General features: G+C 36.8%; 1 protein-coding gene across 1 annotated transcript in view; it reads left to right on the top strand.

The window, feature by feature from the left end:
• Positions 1-20: 20 nt before the first annotated feature.
• The window catches only part of QSOX2 (quiescin Q6 sulfhydryl oxidase 2), a 24,629-nt gene continuing 12,805 nt past the window's right edge, over positions 21-11,844 (top strand). Inside the window, exons 1-7 of the mRNA XM_010295408.1 lie at positions 21-147; positions 4,476-4,576; positions 5,869-5,917; positions 7,059-7,164; positions 7,361-7,451; positions 9,824-9,969; positions 10,942-11,085. Coding sequence (XP_010293710.1) covers positions 21-147; positions 4,476-4,576; positions 5,869-5,917; positions 7,059-7,164; positions 7,361-7,451; positions 9,824-9,969; positions 10,942-11,085 — 764 coding nt within the window. The remainder of the gene's footprint in view (positions 148-4,475; positions 4,577-5,868; positions 5,918-7,058; positions 7,165-7,360; positions 7,452-9,823; positions 9,970-10,941; positions 11,086-11,844) is intronic.

Genomic DNA, 11,844 nt, shown 5'->3' with positions numbered 1-11,844 from the left:
CGGGGCCTTGGCACGCGTGGATGGCAGCGAGGCCTCAGCTTGCTGTGTCATCCGTGGGCTTTGGTGGTGCCTTGCCACGAGTGGGCGTGCTCGATAAGCGCAGTTGTGCCAAGGCGTGCGTGGGTCACCCCTCTTCTTGCTTCTCGGGTGGCGGGCACAGCCCTTGCCGCGCTGCCACAGGATGAAGCGGGGTGTGAAAGGTAGTAGCAAGACGCCAAATTAAAGGTTTTATAGGTATCCAGGGATAAACCACCACCCCCCCTCACATGCACACAGTGGTCCAGCTGCGGATTTACACGCAAGCGTCTCTTGTGCGTGCAAGTGGGTGCGCTGAGGCAGAGGAGGTATGTTTATATTAAGCTCTTTGAGGCAAGATCTTTATCTTCTGAATGTTTTGTAAAGAGTCTAGCCTATTTTAGATGCTAAATGAAAAACAAATATTGTGGTACTGGAGAGGCCATGCATGCATCTGATTTAAATCTTGCAAATTCAATACAGCGTGAATGGACTACAAGGGGGAAAAGAATACAAAAAGAAATAATACAAAAATCAAGCTAAGTGAGAGCCAGAGTCTCAGATGTATTAAATAGTGACTTAAAAAGGAATGGTGGCCTCCGCAGTTTATGTTAACGGAGACTTGCATCGCTGTGTCTTAGTCTGCTTATTTTTTTTGGCAGGAGCTGAAGTGTTTTACTGTATTTGTAGATCTAAGGTAAGGAAACAAACAGGCCCCTCAGGTATTGGTTCAATTCAATACCTCTGGTGGGGAGAAGACCTGAGATCAAATTTGTAGGAGATGTTATGCTTAATATGGTGGTGTTAAAGACTTTTAAACTACTCCTAATTGAGCCTTTGACCCAAGAGACGTTTCTTGTATGGTGACAGCAGTGTTAATGCATTTATTTGGTTTCAGTTTGAGAGTGAGCGAAGGGCTCTGGCTTTTCTCTGGCAGCCTTGTATGTGAAAAGTGTTAACGATTAATATGAAATGTAGGTGCAGTATTAGGTATATGTGGTTTTAGATATATGGAAATGGAGGCCTACCTAAAAATAGGACCTGATGAACTCATCATATGCTGAGGATTGCTGAATGATGAGCAAAAACTCAAAAACTGAGAAACACAGAGCAGTAGTGGTTTCAGAGCATTTCAGATGTTCCTTACTTGCATGGGTTTTTTGTTTGTAAAAGCAGTAGCTCTTTTTCTGTTTTCTTTGCATAAGTTTGTGTAACATTTTCACCTTCTGATTTGATTTGCTTGCGGCAAAAATAGTATTAGATTTTCTTCTTTTTTGAAGAAAAGTAAGAACAAGGAGGTGTTTGAATACTGCGGTAAAGATCATGAAGAGCCTGAATTGACCAGAGCTTTTGTCAAAATAAGACAGCGACTTGTTTATATATTACTACAGCAGCATGATACCTTTGTAGGCAATATTTTTTGTTACTTGTAATGACTTCTTCAAATATATATTTTATTTCTCACCTGCAGTCATGATAACTGTAAATGATGTTATGCACTTGTATTACTATAACCAGTTAAAGGCCTACCTACTCTTTAATCCATTGAGTTTTTATGAAGACTTTCATTTAAAAAGTGGATTTTTTTGTTCTTGTGAACATTGGCACTACCAGCAAACGGAATTGGTTTCTGGTGTTACTCATCGGCAAAATGTTTCCATTTTAAAGTTGGAATGAATGGATTTTAGTAGGAGACTGAGAACAGTCGCACTTTTCATTGGTAGCTTCATAAAAAAAAATCCCAGAAACGTTTTGCCCACTTAGGCTGTCTCAACATTTATTTTTCAAAAATATTTACTCATCTGCTAGGATATTACAGCTGTCTTCGAGGATGCAGACTCATCTACATTGGAGATCTCCTAGATCACTGTAGTTGTATTTGCTAATTTGGTATTATTCAGTTAAATTGGTGCACAGTTACTTCGTCCATAAAAGACCTGTGCTAATATACTTAATTTTTGTTTCATTTCTCATTTGTTACATCTTGGCAATACTATCATTGCAAACTTCATAGCAGAAGAGAGTTCTCCTGAAAAGCAGCAGCAGTGCTTGCTTTTGTGAAGTTTATGGTCTGAGTTTGAAACTCTCTCTCCTCTCAGAACAGGCTTTAAGCATAGAGTCATTGCTGTTGCATTCCTAATCACACATTTAGTTTTATTACAGTAGTGTCCAAAGTGGCCATTATAGCTAATTGTACTTTTCCTGTCTTAAAAGATGATTGAATCTATCCACCAAAATGCTGGGCTGGAATTATGCATAGTAATTTTCTGTGTAGAAGTAACAAACCCTTGGAAATCCTGTACACAACAACCCTTGAATTATATGCAGAAGTAATCCACTCCTCTGGATTTGGAACAACGATTCCAAATCTAGCAATTGTTATTCCAAATCTATCAATAACGATTCCCTTCTAGAAATTGTTCTTTAAACATATTTGGTGGAGAACTGCAGAAACCTTGTTGTTTTTCAGGAAGCAGCCTATGTGTTAAAATACGTAACTCTCAAGTAGCACGCAGGGAGAGGTTCCATGTGATACATCTCTCATCTCCCTGATTGAAACTTCAGAATGGAGAATAACACATGGCATTGCATATGCCTGCTGGAGGGAATACACAAGGCTTATGCAAAGGCAGTGTCTTCCTTGTAACACACTGTGAGCGGTGTGTCGGTATTCTGTAGCATTTAAGTGGGAGGTTTGACCAACCTGCTGGTTTTCCAGTTTGTCCAATACATGCATGTCATTCATTGGAACTTTTTTAGCATAAACAGAAATAATGTGGGTTAACGTGATATCACTCATTTATCCCTTTCATACAGTTTGTGAGTTAGTATTTCAGAAATACTAATGCTAGTTTAAAATTCATCAGCATTTAAAAAAAAAAGCAAACAGTCCAGGCTACAGTGCCACTGTAAACATACACAGCCTAGGCTGTGCACTCCAGCAACTTTCGCATCCCTTAGAGAGAAAAAGTTTCTTTTCAAGCAGAAGCAAATGCTAAGCAGCACACATCCCAGCTGGTGCTCTTTAACCCAAGTATTTAGCTAGAGATGGGTTTGCATTGTTATGAGTAGGCTATTTGCATTAGGTTCTTAGTATTCATTGTATGGAGGATGATCAAGACAGGTGGAAAAAGGAGAAGGAGTGGTTAAAGTTGAATGAGATAGATACCCAGAAGCCAAACTTTTTTTTATTTTGCATTTTATTTGATGAAATAGACTGTTGTATCTTTTGTGCTCCTCTGAATACATGCCCATCTGCTCTAGCATGCTTGTATTTACTCCTGGTGCCTGTTCAGCTGTTGGCATGTTCAGCACAACTGAAATTCTCCATCAGCTGCCCCATCCTCCTCCAAAGACAAATAAAGGGTCAAGCTAAATTTCAAAAGCAGCTAGGCATGCAGCTATCCATCAGATCTTGAACTTGATGAAGCTTTCATGTTCTTTGCTATAAAAGCAAGTTTAATTTTAGTGCTCTTTAAATTTTATTGATACTTGGGAATTGTGGTGTACCTTCAAATTCTGCCCACAGCTGTTTTGATTTAGCTTAACTTTAAGAAGTAACTGTCTAAGGAGTCTCTTGGAGCGGTTCTTCCTTAAGTGATTGCTGCAGTGGAGCATGGCTCAAAAAGATAAGTTCCTAGCAAATGAGAAGGAAAAAAGCTATAAGTGAGTTGAAAGCTTTTATTGAAGTTATATAAGCATATTTATAGAAATACTTGAACTCTTCTGGTTATTGCTATGAAACGTTTATAAAGGAAACTTACAGTGATGTTCAAACTCAACTATTTAGCACTCTGGTTAAAACTCAGATATTTTTTCGGGTATAGCTAATGTTTTCCAAACAGCACTAGAAGAGAAAGACAACTTTCAGTTTACAATATGTGAGCCTTGGGTTATGTGCAATTCTGGAGGCCTCTGAGAAAATTGTAAGTTTGGTAAATAGTGAGATCTTGTTAAAACAGCGCTGATACAATATGCAACAAATTTCTGGTTTTGTAATTGAAAGCCATGTGGGTGAGTAACTGTTGGGTTAATTTTATTCAGTTATATATATTCTGCATGCTTTATTTTATGAGCTTGCTAATAGGAAAAGCTAGGGAATACAATCGGGTATCTTGTAAGTGTTGGGCTGGCACCTGTTTCATCTTCCTGAATTCAATGAAATGTCTTCGGCCCTGGAAGTGCTACATTGTGTGTTGGGATTCTTCTTCTTTAGCTGTATTGAAAATACCGATGCAGCTAAAAAAACCAGGGAGGGTTTAGTTATTTTAAAAATCAGTAGCTTGTATTACACTTGAGGATAGAAATGAATAGCAAATGAGAATTGACAGAGGGCTTGATTTTTATGCCGTTGGAATCTATCGGCGTTCTCGTGTTGATTTCCATGGGAAGCAGGGTAATCCATCAGCTGGGATCTGTGATCACTTCTGCTGAAAATTGAAAGATATCTTTGTTTTCAGACTGGGAACCTGCAATTAGAGTTGGTGTGCTGGATTGTGGGGAAGAAGAGAACTATGAGACATGCAAAGAATATGGTATTCACTACTACCCAACTTTTAGGGTAAGTGGCCTAATATATTGCCTTAAGTAAATGATGCATGCTTTAAAGTAACTAAAACTGTTAACAAACTTCCTTGCACTGTTACATGTAACTAGTTGTTCTTTACCTGCACTTTTTCTTCCCTTTTGATGAGAAAGCTGCAGGATTGATAAAAGATTAATTTGAGTTCTTCTTGCCAAATGCAATAGCTGATGCAGTTACTTATAGTAGTAATTCAGTCCTCAGTTCTGAATCTGAAAAATTCTTACTGAAAGAACATACCATGTTGTTGTTAGAAGTGCGATGTTGTTATGTTTATGTAACACCTAGTTATGATGTATTTGTTAGATAATAACAATTTGTATAGATACTTTTTCAAATTCAAATGTTCATTAGTGGTTTTAGTTTTGGTATGTGAAAGTAAAGGTAATAATTGAAATTGCATCATGAAGCCCGCTGATTTAATGACGAGGGCCTCAATTAAAAATTTACCCTTGATTGATCCTTCACTATTTTTCTAATTAATTTCATAATTTGCTTAAACTGGCTTTTGAAAGGGATCTTGTGTTTGCCAAATGTATCTACTATTGTTCATCTTCAGGTCTAAGTGCAATTTTTAGCTTCTCTGTCTTTGTCAATTTGTATAATCACATTATTAACCGTAAGTGTAAGCAGAATGTGATGGATGGAGAGGATTAAATAAACTTTGTTATGACGGGAGAGGGAACAGGAGATGTTTCACTGTAGAATTTGTGATGTTCTACCCTGATAGAAAAAACAGGTTTGTTGAGTTTTTTTTAAACCATTAAAGTTTTGGGTGTAAATTGGAATACAGTCTTTATTAGATGCTGAATCTTTTTTATTTTTTATAGCAGAAGGCAGTCAAGCTCCATTATATATCCTGTTTAACCACTGGAGGGAGTTGAGAAAATGTGAATAATGTTCTAAGCATATACACAGTTGGTAATACTGATTTGGTAATCAGTTAATTCATGTTTGGGTTAATCTTTGTGGTAATGGCTTGATATACAGTATTGCATTATGTATGATGGTATTTTCATATAAAAGCTGGCTTTATTTTATATCCGAGTTTTGACTGGTACCTATGAACTATCCTCATATAGTTGAGAAGCAGGTCTGTGGAACTCAGGCTAAGAGGGAAAACTGTCCTCTGAGCAGACAGATAAAAATGTTTTGTAATTAGAGCTATAATAAATAATAACTCTTGGAAGCCATTTTGTTTCTAAACTGAGCTTCCGTCTGACACAGTGAGTTATTTGCAAAGCAATAATACTTTTTTTTCTCCTGTGTAGTACTTCAAAGCGTTTACAAAGCAGTTTACTATTGGAGAAAATTACAAAGGTAAGAATATCCTACTGTAAGAAATCTCCAAAGCAGTTATCCCATCAGCCAGGAATGTGTCACACAATAAGCAAAATCCCTTTGCCTGTCAATTAGTTTAGACAGTTAGAGATGGGATGGACAGTAAGTAGCTCTTTAAGGTATGATATTACAAGTACTGTATGAAAATGAAATGTCAGGCAGAATTGTAGTCAAGCAAAACATTTGTTCAAGAACTTAGGGCTCACATTGCTCTTTTTTTGAAATGTAGTTCTTAATTTTCACAAATGGCTAGATAATTTTTTAAAAATCCCATTTTTCCACCACACACCTCATCAACATGAGATCCAATTTGCTCAGTCCTAACTCTGGTGCTTTTTGATCTGTCAGCCACTTTCCAGGCATCCTAAATCTCACTGGGAAACCCTTATTCAGATGCTGGCTAACTGAAAACAGGCTTATCCTGTGCGTCTGACAGGATCACAGCTTGAGGTGGCTTGTCTGGGGACAAAAGTAATGTTGTCTTTTTCAATGGATTAACATTTAACAGGCCAGAGGTCAGAAGAGAGACCACCTGCACCATTAACCCATTATGTAGAAGTAGACTGCAGTTGTACCTGTTACTTCTTGGCATTTGTGAGAGTTCTGCTTTTTAATTTTTTTCTTTTAAAGCAAATAAAATAGTCTCACACTTCAGTTATTTCCTCATATTGTTATGTGGCTTTGTAACCTCACCTGGCCCATTTGGTAAGGATGGTACACCTGTGCGTTTTTAATGCATGACAAATATTCTTATTACAAAAAATCTACGGAATTTGCACACACCAACTGTTGTGAAAATGAGCACAGATTTAGAATGAAGCATTGTTTGAAGAGAAAATCAGCAAGGCAGGCAGATGGTTAGATTTGAAAAAGGCTTTATTAATTTTGAGGTGGGATGACAGCTTTTAAATATGATCTCATCTCAATGTTAAAATTAAATCCTACAACTAAATCCTTAGTCCCTGTTCTTCAGCCATATAGTATTCTGTTTTTAAAGTCCAAATTTAAAACAAAAACCTGACACAGAAAAGCGTGAGAATGACTCACATGCAGGTTTTCATACATTTTTTTTCTCTGTTTGCTGAAGTGTTGTATTTTTTTTGTAACCCGTACTCAGCAGGAGCAGATCGAGACCTGCAAGTAGTTCGTCAGATGATGATTGACTTCTTACAGAACCACTCCCAAGAATTGAGACCGCCTGCTTGCCCACCATTGGATCCAGTTTTGTAAGTTCCTCCTTTAAACTACAGCTGGTGTATGCTTACTATGTTAATTAAATAAAATGTAGAAGGCCCTATTAAAGATGAAGTAAGCTTTTCTCTTATTATCAGTTCTGCTACGAGATTGTAAAAGGAAACTCCAACAGTAACAGTGAGTGTGTTGCATTCAACTTGTGCTAAAGAGCTTTGCTTTTCTTCAAAGGTCGAGTGATATCACTTCTCTTCTTGACAAGAACAGCCATCATTATACTGCCGTTGTGTTTGAAAGTAATAACTCCTATGTTGGACGAGAGGTAATGTATGACTTATGACATAATGAATATGAATGGATGTTATCATAATGCAGCTGAATTTTGTTGTTTAACCAAGCAACAAAATTTCTGATTATAGGACTGAATTAAAGGGTCATAAAGGGCAGGTCATGCATATTTGACATATTGGAAAGTTAAGGGATTATTTAGGGGTGTTGTATTTAGTCACATAGAGGAACTTGCTTACAAATGAATGTGATGTCATGTTAACTTTTTCCATTCACATTTTAGTGGAAGACTAATTTATCAATTTCACTCTTAGCACAATTCGTTTTTCCTTGATGATTTGGAAGATCACAACAAAAATATTGTCAGATTATTGTTTTGTTACTGATAGAGAACTGTTCATAATCTTCTAGGCAGCGTTTGTGATTTCAACTGTTTATAATAATCTAAATTCTCTGTTTCTCTTTCTTCACATATAGGTTTTAGGAAATTGTGTTCTAAATTAAGATGGTAGCATAAAATTATTTTCACCTCTCTGAGGCACTGAGGAAGCAGATTCTTCAGTTTTTTGTTTCCCCCACCCTTCTAATAAAATATTTGATTTGGCATCATTTCCCCACCTAATGAGCCTGCTGTTAGCCTAGACAACTGCTACTTTTCTCTTCCTGCCAAGATCTAGGATAAGTAAAGAAAATAAATTGCATAATTATCTAGGCATAATCTGTGTAGAAAATCCAATGTCTGTGAAATGTTTCTAATTAGATTTGATGCTGAGATGGCCCAGTTGCATAAGTGGAGGAGAGTGTGCTGCCAAAAGTGAGAATCACTTTGAGAAGCAGGCTGCTTCCAGACATTTGTTTTCTGGAAGCTGCTGTGTCGATACAAGTGGGCATTACTGAAGAGAAGAAATGTGATGATTATAAAGTTCTTCAGCTTTTTATAACACTCTCTAGTTTTATTACCTGCTGTTATATGGAAAGACCGAGACATCTGATTAACAGAAAGTAGAATCTTCCTTCAGAAGAAAAAATATTTGCTAATGTTATGTAGTATTTTAGCTTTATAGAAGAGTTTAGTGAAATAGCAAATAACATTGTTTTTAAGTTTACGGTATAAGGCAATATGGACAAACCTAACACAACACAAACCTATTCACAACAGCTGAAGAAAGGAAGGCCATGCATTTATCACTGATGAAAGGAAGGAAGGGTCTCATAAATTACAAGTTTGAAAGTGAGGCAAAACGTAGCAAGATAATATTCACCTGAAAGGCAAATGTATAGTAGAAACTGTGAAACTAACAACAGGAAGCAGATATAGAAGAGGCAGAAAGGGGTAAAAGTAAAAGAATGACAAGTAGAAATGTAAGAAGAGTCGGAAGCATGGAAGGTTTTGTAGGTAAGAATGGAACATTTGAAATGGTAGTAGAGACTAATGGAAGGATGAGAAGAGTGTGGCCATTAGAATGGCAAAAGAGGATGCCTTTAGCACTGGGATCTTGAAGGATTTAAGATGGGAAGAAATGAGTATTTAAGCTTTTTTTTTTAAAGGCAAATTTTCATTACTTATAACGGAGTCATGATATTCGTAGGTGCAACTCTGGCTATAGTTGGCAAAGAATTTTGATAGCTGAGTCCTGGAAAATCTTTCAGGCATCATAGTGTTACCACCCTCTTCTGCGTCCTACACCCTTTGCTGAATTTTACACCTTGCAAAAAAAATTGTGCCTAATCCCAGCTGCTCTAGTGCAAAAGCCCAGCATGAGGTTTAAACTGCTGATGAAGACTGGCTTGAGCTGAGATGGTGGACTGTGAACTGGAACTTTTGAGATGTAGGCACCTATTCCTTAATGGAGTCTCTATTGTGGGGTTGGTAAACAAGAAGAGCTGAACAGACAGCTGAGTGCTGTGACGCCACAGACTACACAGCTTGATTTGGCAGGGGGGAACCCTTAATTGTTTTCTAAGACATCAGAATGCCCTGAAGTGGTGGGACCAAATAAATGTTTCTTCACTACCTGAAAATTTGCCTTTAGACTCTTACATACATAACATGAAACATAAACCTGTTGGTGCCTGTGGAATATCCTCTGGGCTTTTTTCAGGTTTATGAGGACATTTTGTCAGTCATTCTCATGTTTTCTTCAGGTGTTCAACTTCAAAGGGAAAAGATCAGGATAGACCAAGAAGAAAACATGGAAGATAGGAGTAAATAATTTTCAGAGAAGAGTAAATCTTCTTTAACTGAAATTGTTAGTGTCCGCAGAGTACTTGTAGATGTAGTTCCTTGGTGAACAGCTTAGTGATACTCTTAAAGGATGATGCACTTCACCTATTTATATGTCTTGTCCTACAAGATTGGCTATTCCTTGAACAATGTATAATTGATGTCATCTTTTCATTATCCAGGTTATCTTAGACTTGATCCAGTATGAAAACATCGTTGTAAAGAGAGCCTTGAATTTTGATAAGCCTTTTCTTGAGAAACTTGGTATTACCTCAATCCCTTCATGCTATCTGATGCATCCAAATGGGTCCCATGGATTAATTAACATGTAAGTATCTGTCTGAGGAATATGGGGAGGTTCACTTAAGCTATAAACAGTTTCCATAGCTTCCTTTCATATAAAGTAACTTATTCTATAACCTTCTTTTGCATATATAATGACATTGTGTCCTGGCGTGTAATCAATATATTGTACTGACTGAAGTCATGTGTTCCATTTATTTGTGTTTGAAAATTGCCTGTCTTGAGCGCTCTCCAGCAATTATTAAATGATTTAGTGGTCTTGTTTACTCCTTATGAGTGCTTGTAATAAACAGACATGGGTTATGCCAGTGGAAGTTAGATCTCGTCATACAGTAGGGAAGATTAGCTGCAGGGGTGGGATGGCGAATTATAACCCTTCTGGTGTCTGACTACAATAACAAGTTTATACTGCTGACAAAACTCACTTGTTAAGTAGATGATTTGAAGTTGTGTTTCTAACTGGAAATAAAAGCTCTAAGCCAGTGTTTGTTATACGGAGTTTGATGTGCCGAGAGCAATGGGCTAGTTGTCCTTAATGAACCATTTAATATTGTTACTTCTAATTTTTTAATGAGACCTAATATTACTTTTGCTTACCACTTGCCTATTTATAGCTTTAACCAATTACTGTGGTACTTCTGAAACACTTTATAATAAAAGTGGAAAAAAAATTAATGAAGCATCACAGTTCTTGAAAAACCTTGCTTCTAAGTCAAAATACTTATTCCATGGGAACATTGCCTGTGTAAGGTGAACTGATGTTTTGATGAACATGATGTATTCTTATTTTGAATTTCAAACTACTAATACAAATTATTGTTATGAATATTCCTAAATAGAACACCATTTCATTTCACTTTGGATCAGTACATAACATTGCACTAGGACTGTAAATCATAAACCAAAGTGAATATCTTATTTTATAAATATGTTAATTTGCTTTGGATATTCATTTAGTCTGAGAGTCTAAATCTTTACTTTGTCCGCTTATACGCAGTTTGAAGCCCCTGCGGTCTTTCTTTTCTTCGTATTTAAAGTCGCTGCCAGGTGTAAGAAAAAAACTTCTTTTGCCACTTCAGCTACCTGCTCAAGAAAAGAAAGAGGAGAGTACAGAAACCAAGGTGTGGAAAGAGTTCGATAAGTAAGTGACACCCTCGATTTTCAGAACAATCGTTGGTTATAAAAATTTGCTTGCAGTTTTTTCTTGCCACGTGGGAAACTGTGCTGTAATTTCTTATAAAATCCTAGCCCAGTTCAAAATTTTACTTCACTCCATCTCAGGTGATGCACCTTGAATTGAGTAGGTTGGTCACTTCTGAATAATCTGCATTCTTCTGATGAGTAAAATTAAAGACGTTTGTGCTTAATACTAGAGAAATTACGGCGTTGAAGCTGAAAGCTGTTGCTTCAACTTCATCCATTTCTCAGTATATTCAGGTAACACTTGTGAGTTAGTTCAGTTCCACCATCAAGGTTAAAACTTCTTTATGATTGTAAGCAGTGTTTCAAAGAATTCAGAGGTGAAATTATTGAGGACTGCCAGTATTTGGTTTTTAGCAGTACTCATCTGCACTGCTATGGAAGGAATGTTTTTCTCCAAAAGTATTGCTAAATACTTAATTGACTTAAATATACCAAGGACTCATCACCCATTCCCTGAAGTTTATAGATAACTGCTTTGAATTGTTGGAAAACTTCAGCAAGTAATCAGTGTCCCTGGGGAAAAAAAGAAAAAAAGGTAAAATTACAAGCTATAATATTTCTGTAGAAAACAAGAATTCTCTGTGTGTATAATAGTGAAGCAGAGCCCACTAAAAAGTGCTTGTCAAATGCAAGTATAATAGAAAATACTAAAGTCACTGTAAAAGATGTTTATCATACAAAATCCGGTAAGGTTTAT

The sequence above is a fragment of the Phaethon lepturus genome, unplaced genomic scaffold (genome assembly GCF_000687285.1).
Source record: "Phaethon lepturus isolate BGI_N335 unplaced genomic scaffold, ASM68728v1 scaffold36059, whole genome shotgun sequence".
NCBI classification, from domain to species: Eukaryota; Metazoa; Chordata; class Aves; order Phaethontiformes; family Phaethontidae; genus Phaethon; species Phaethon lepturus.
Note: the sequence above shows the minus strand (reverse complement) of the source record. Positions and strands in the feature narration are given on the sequence as shown.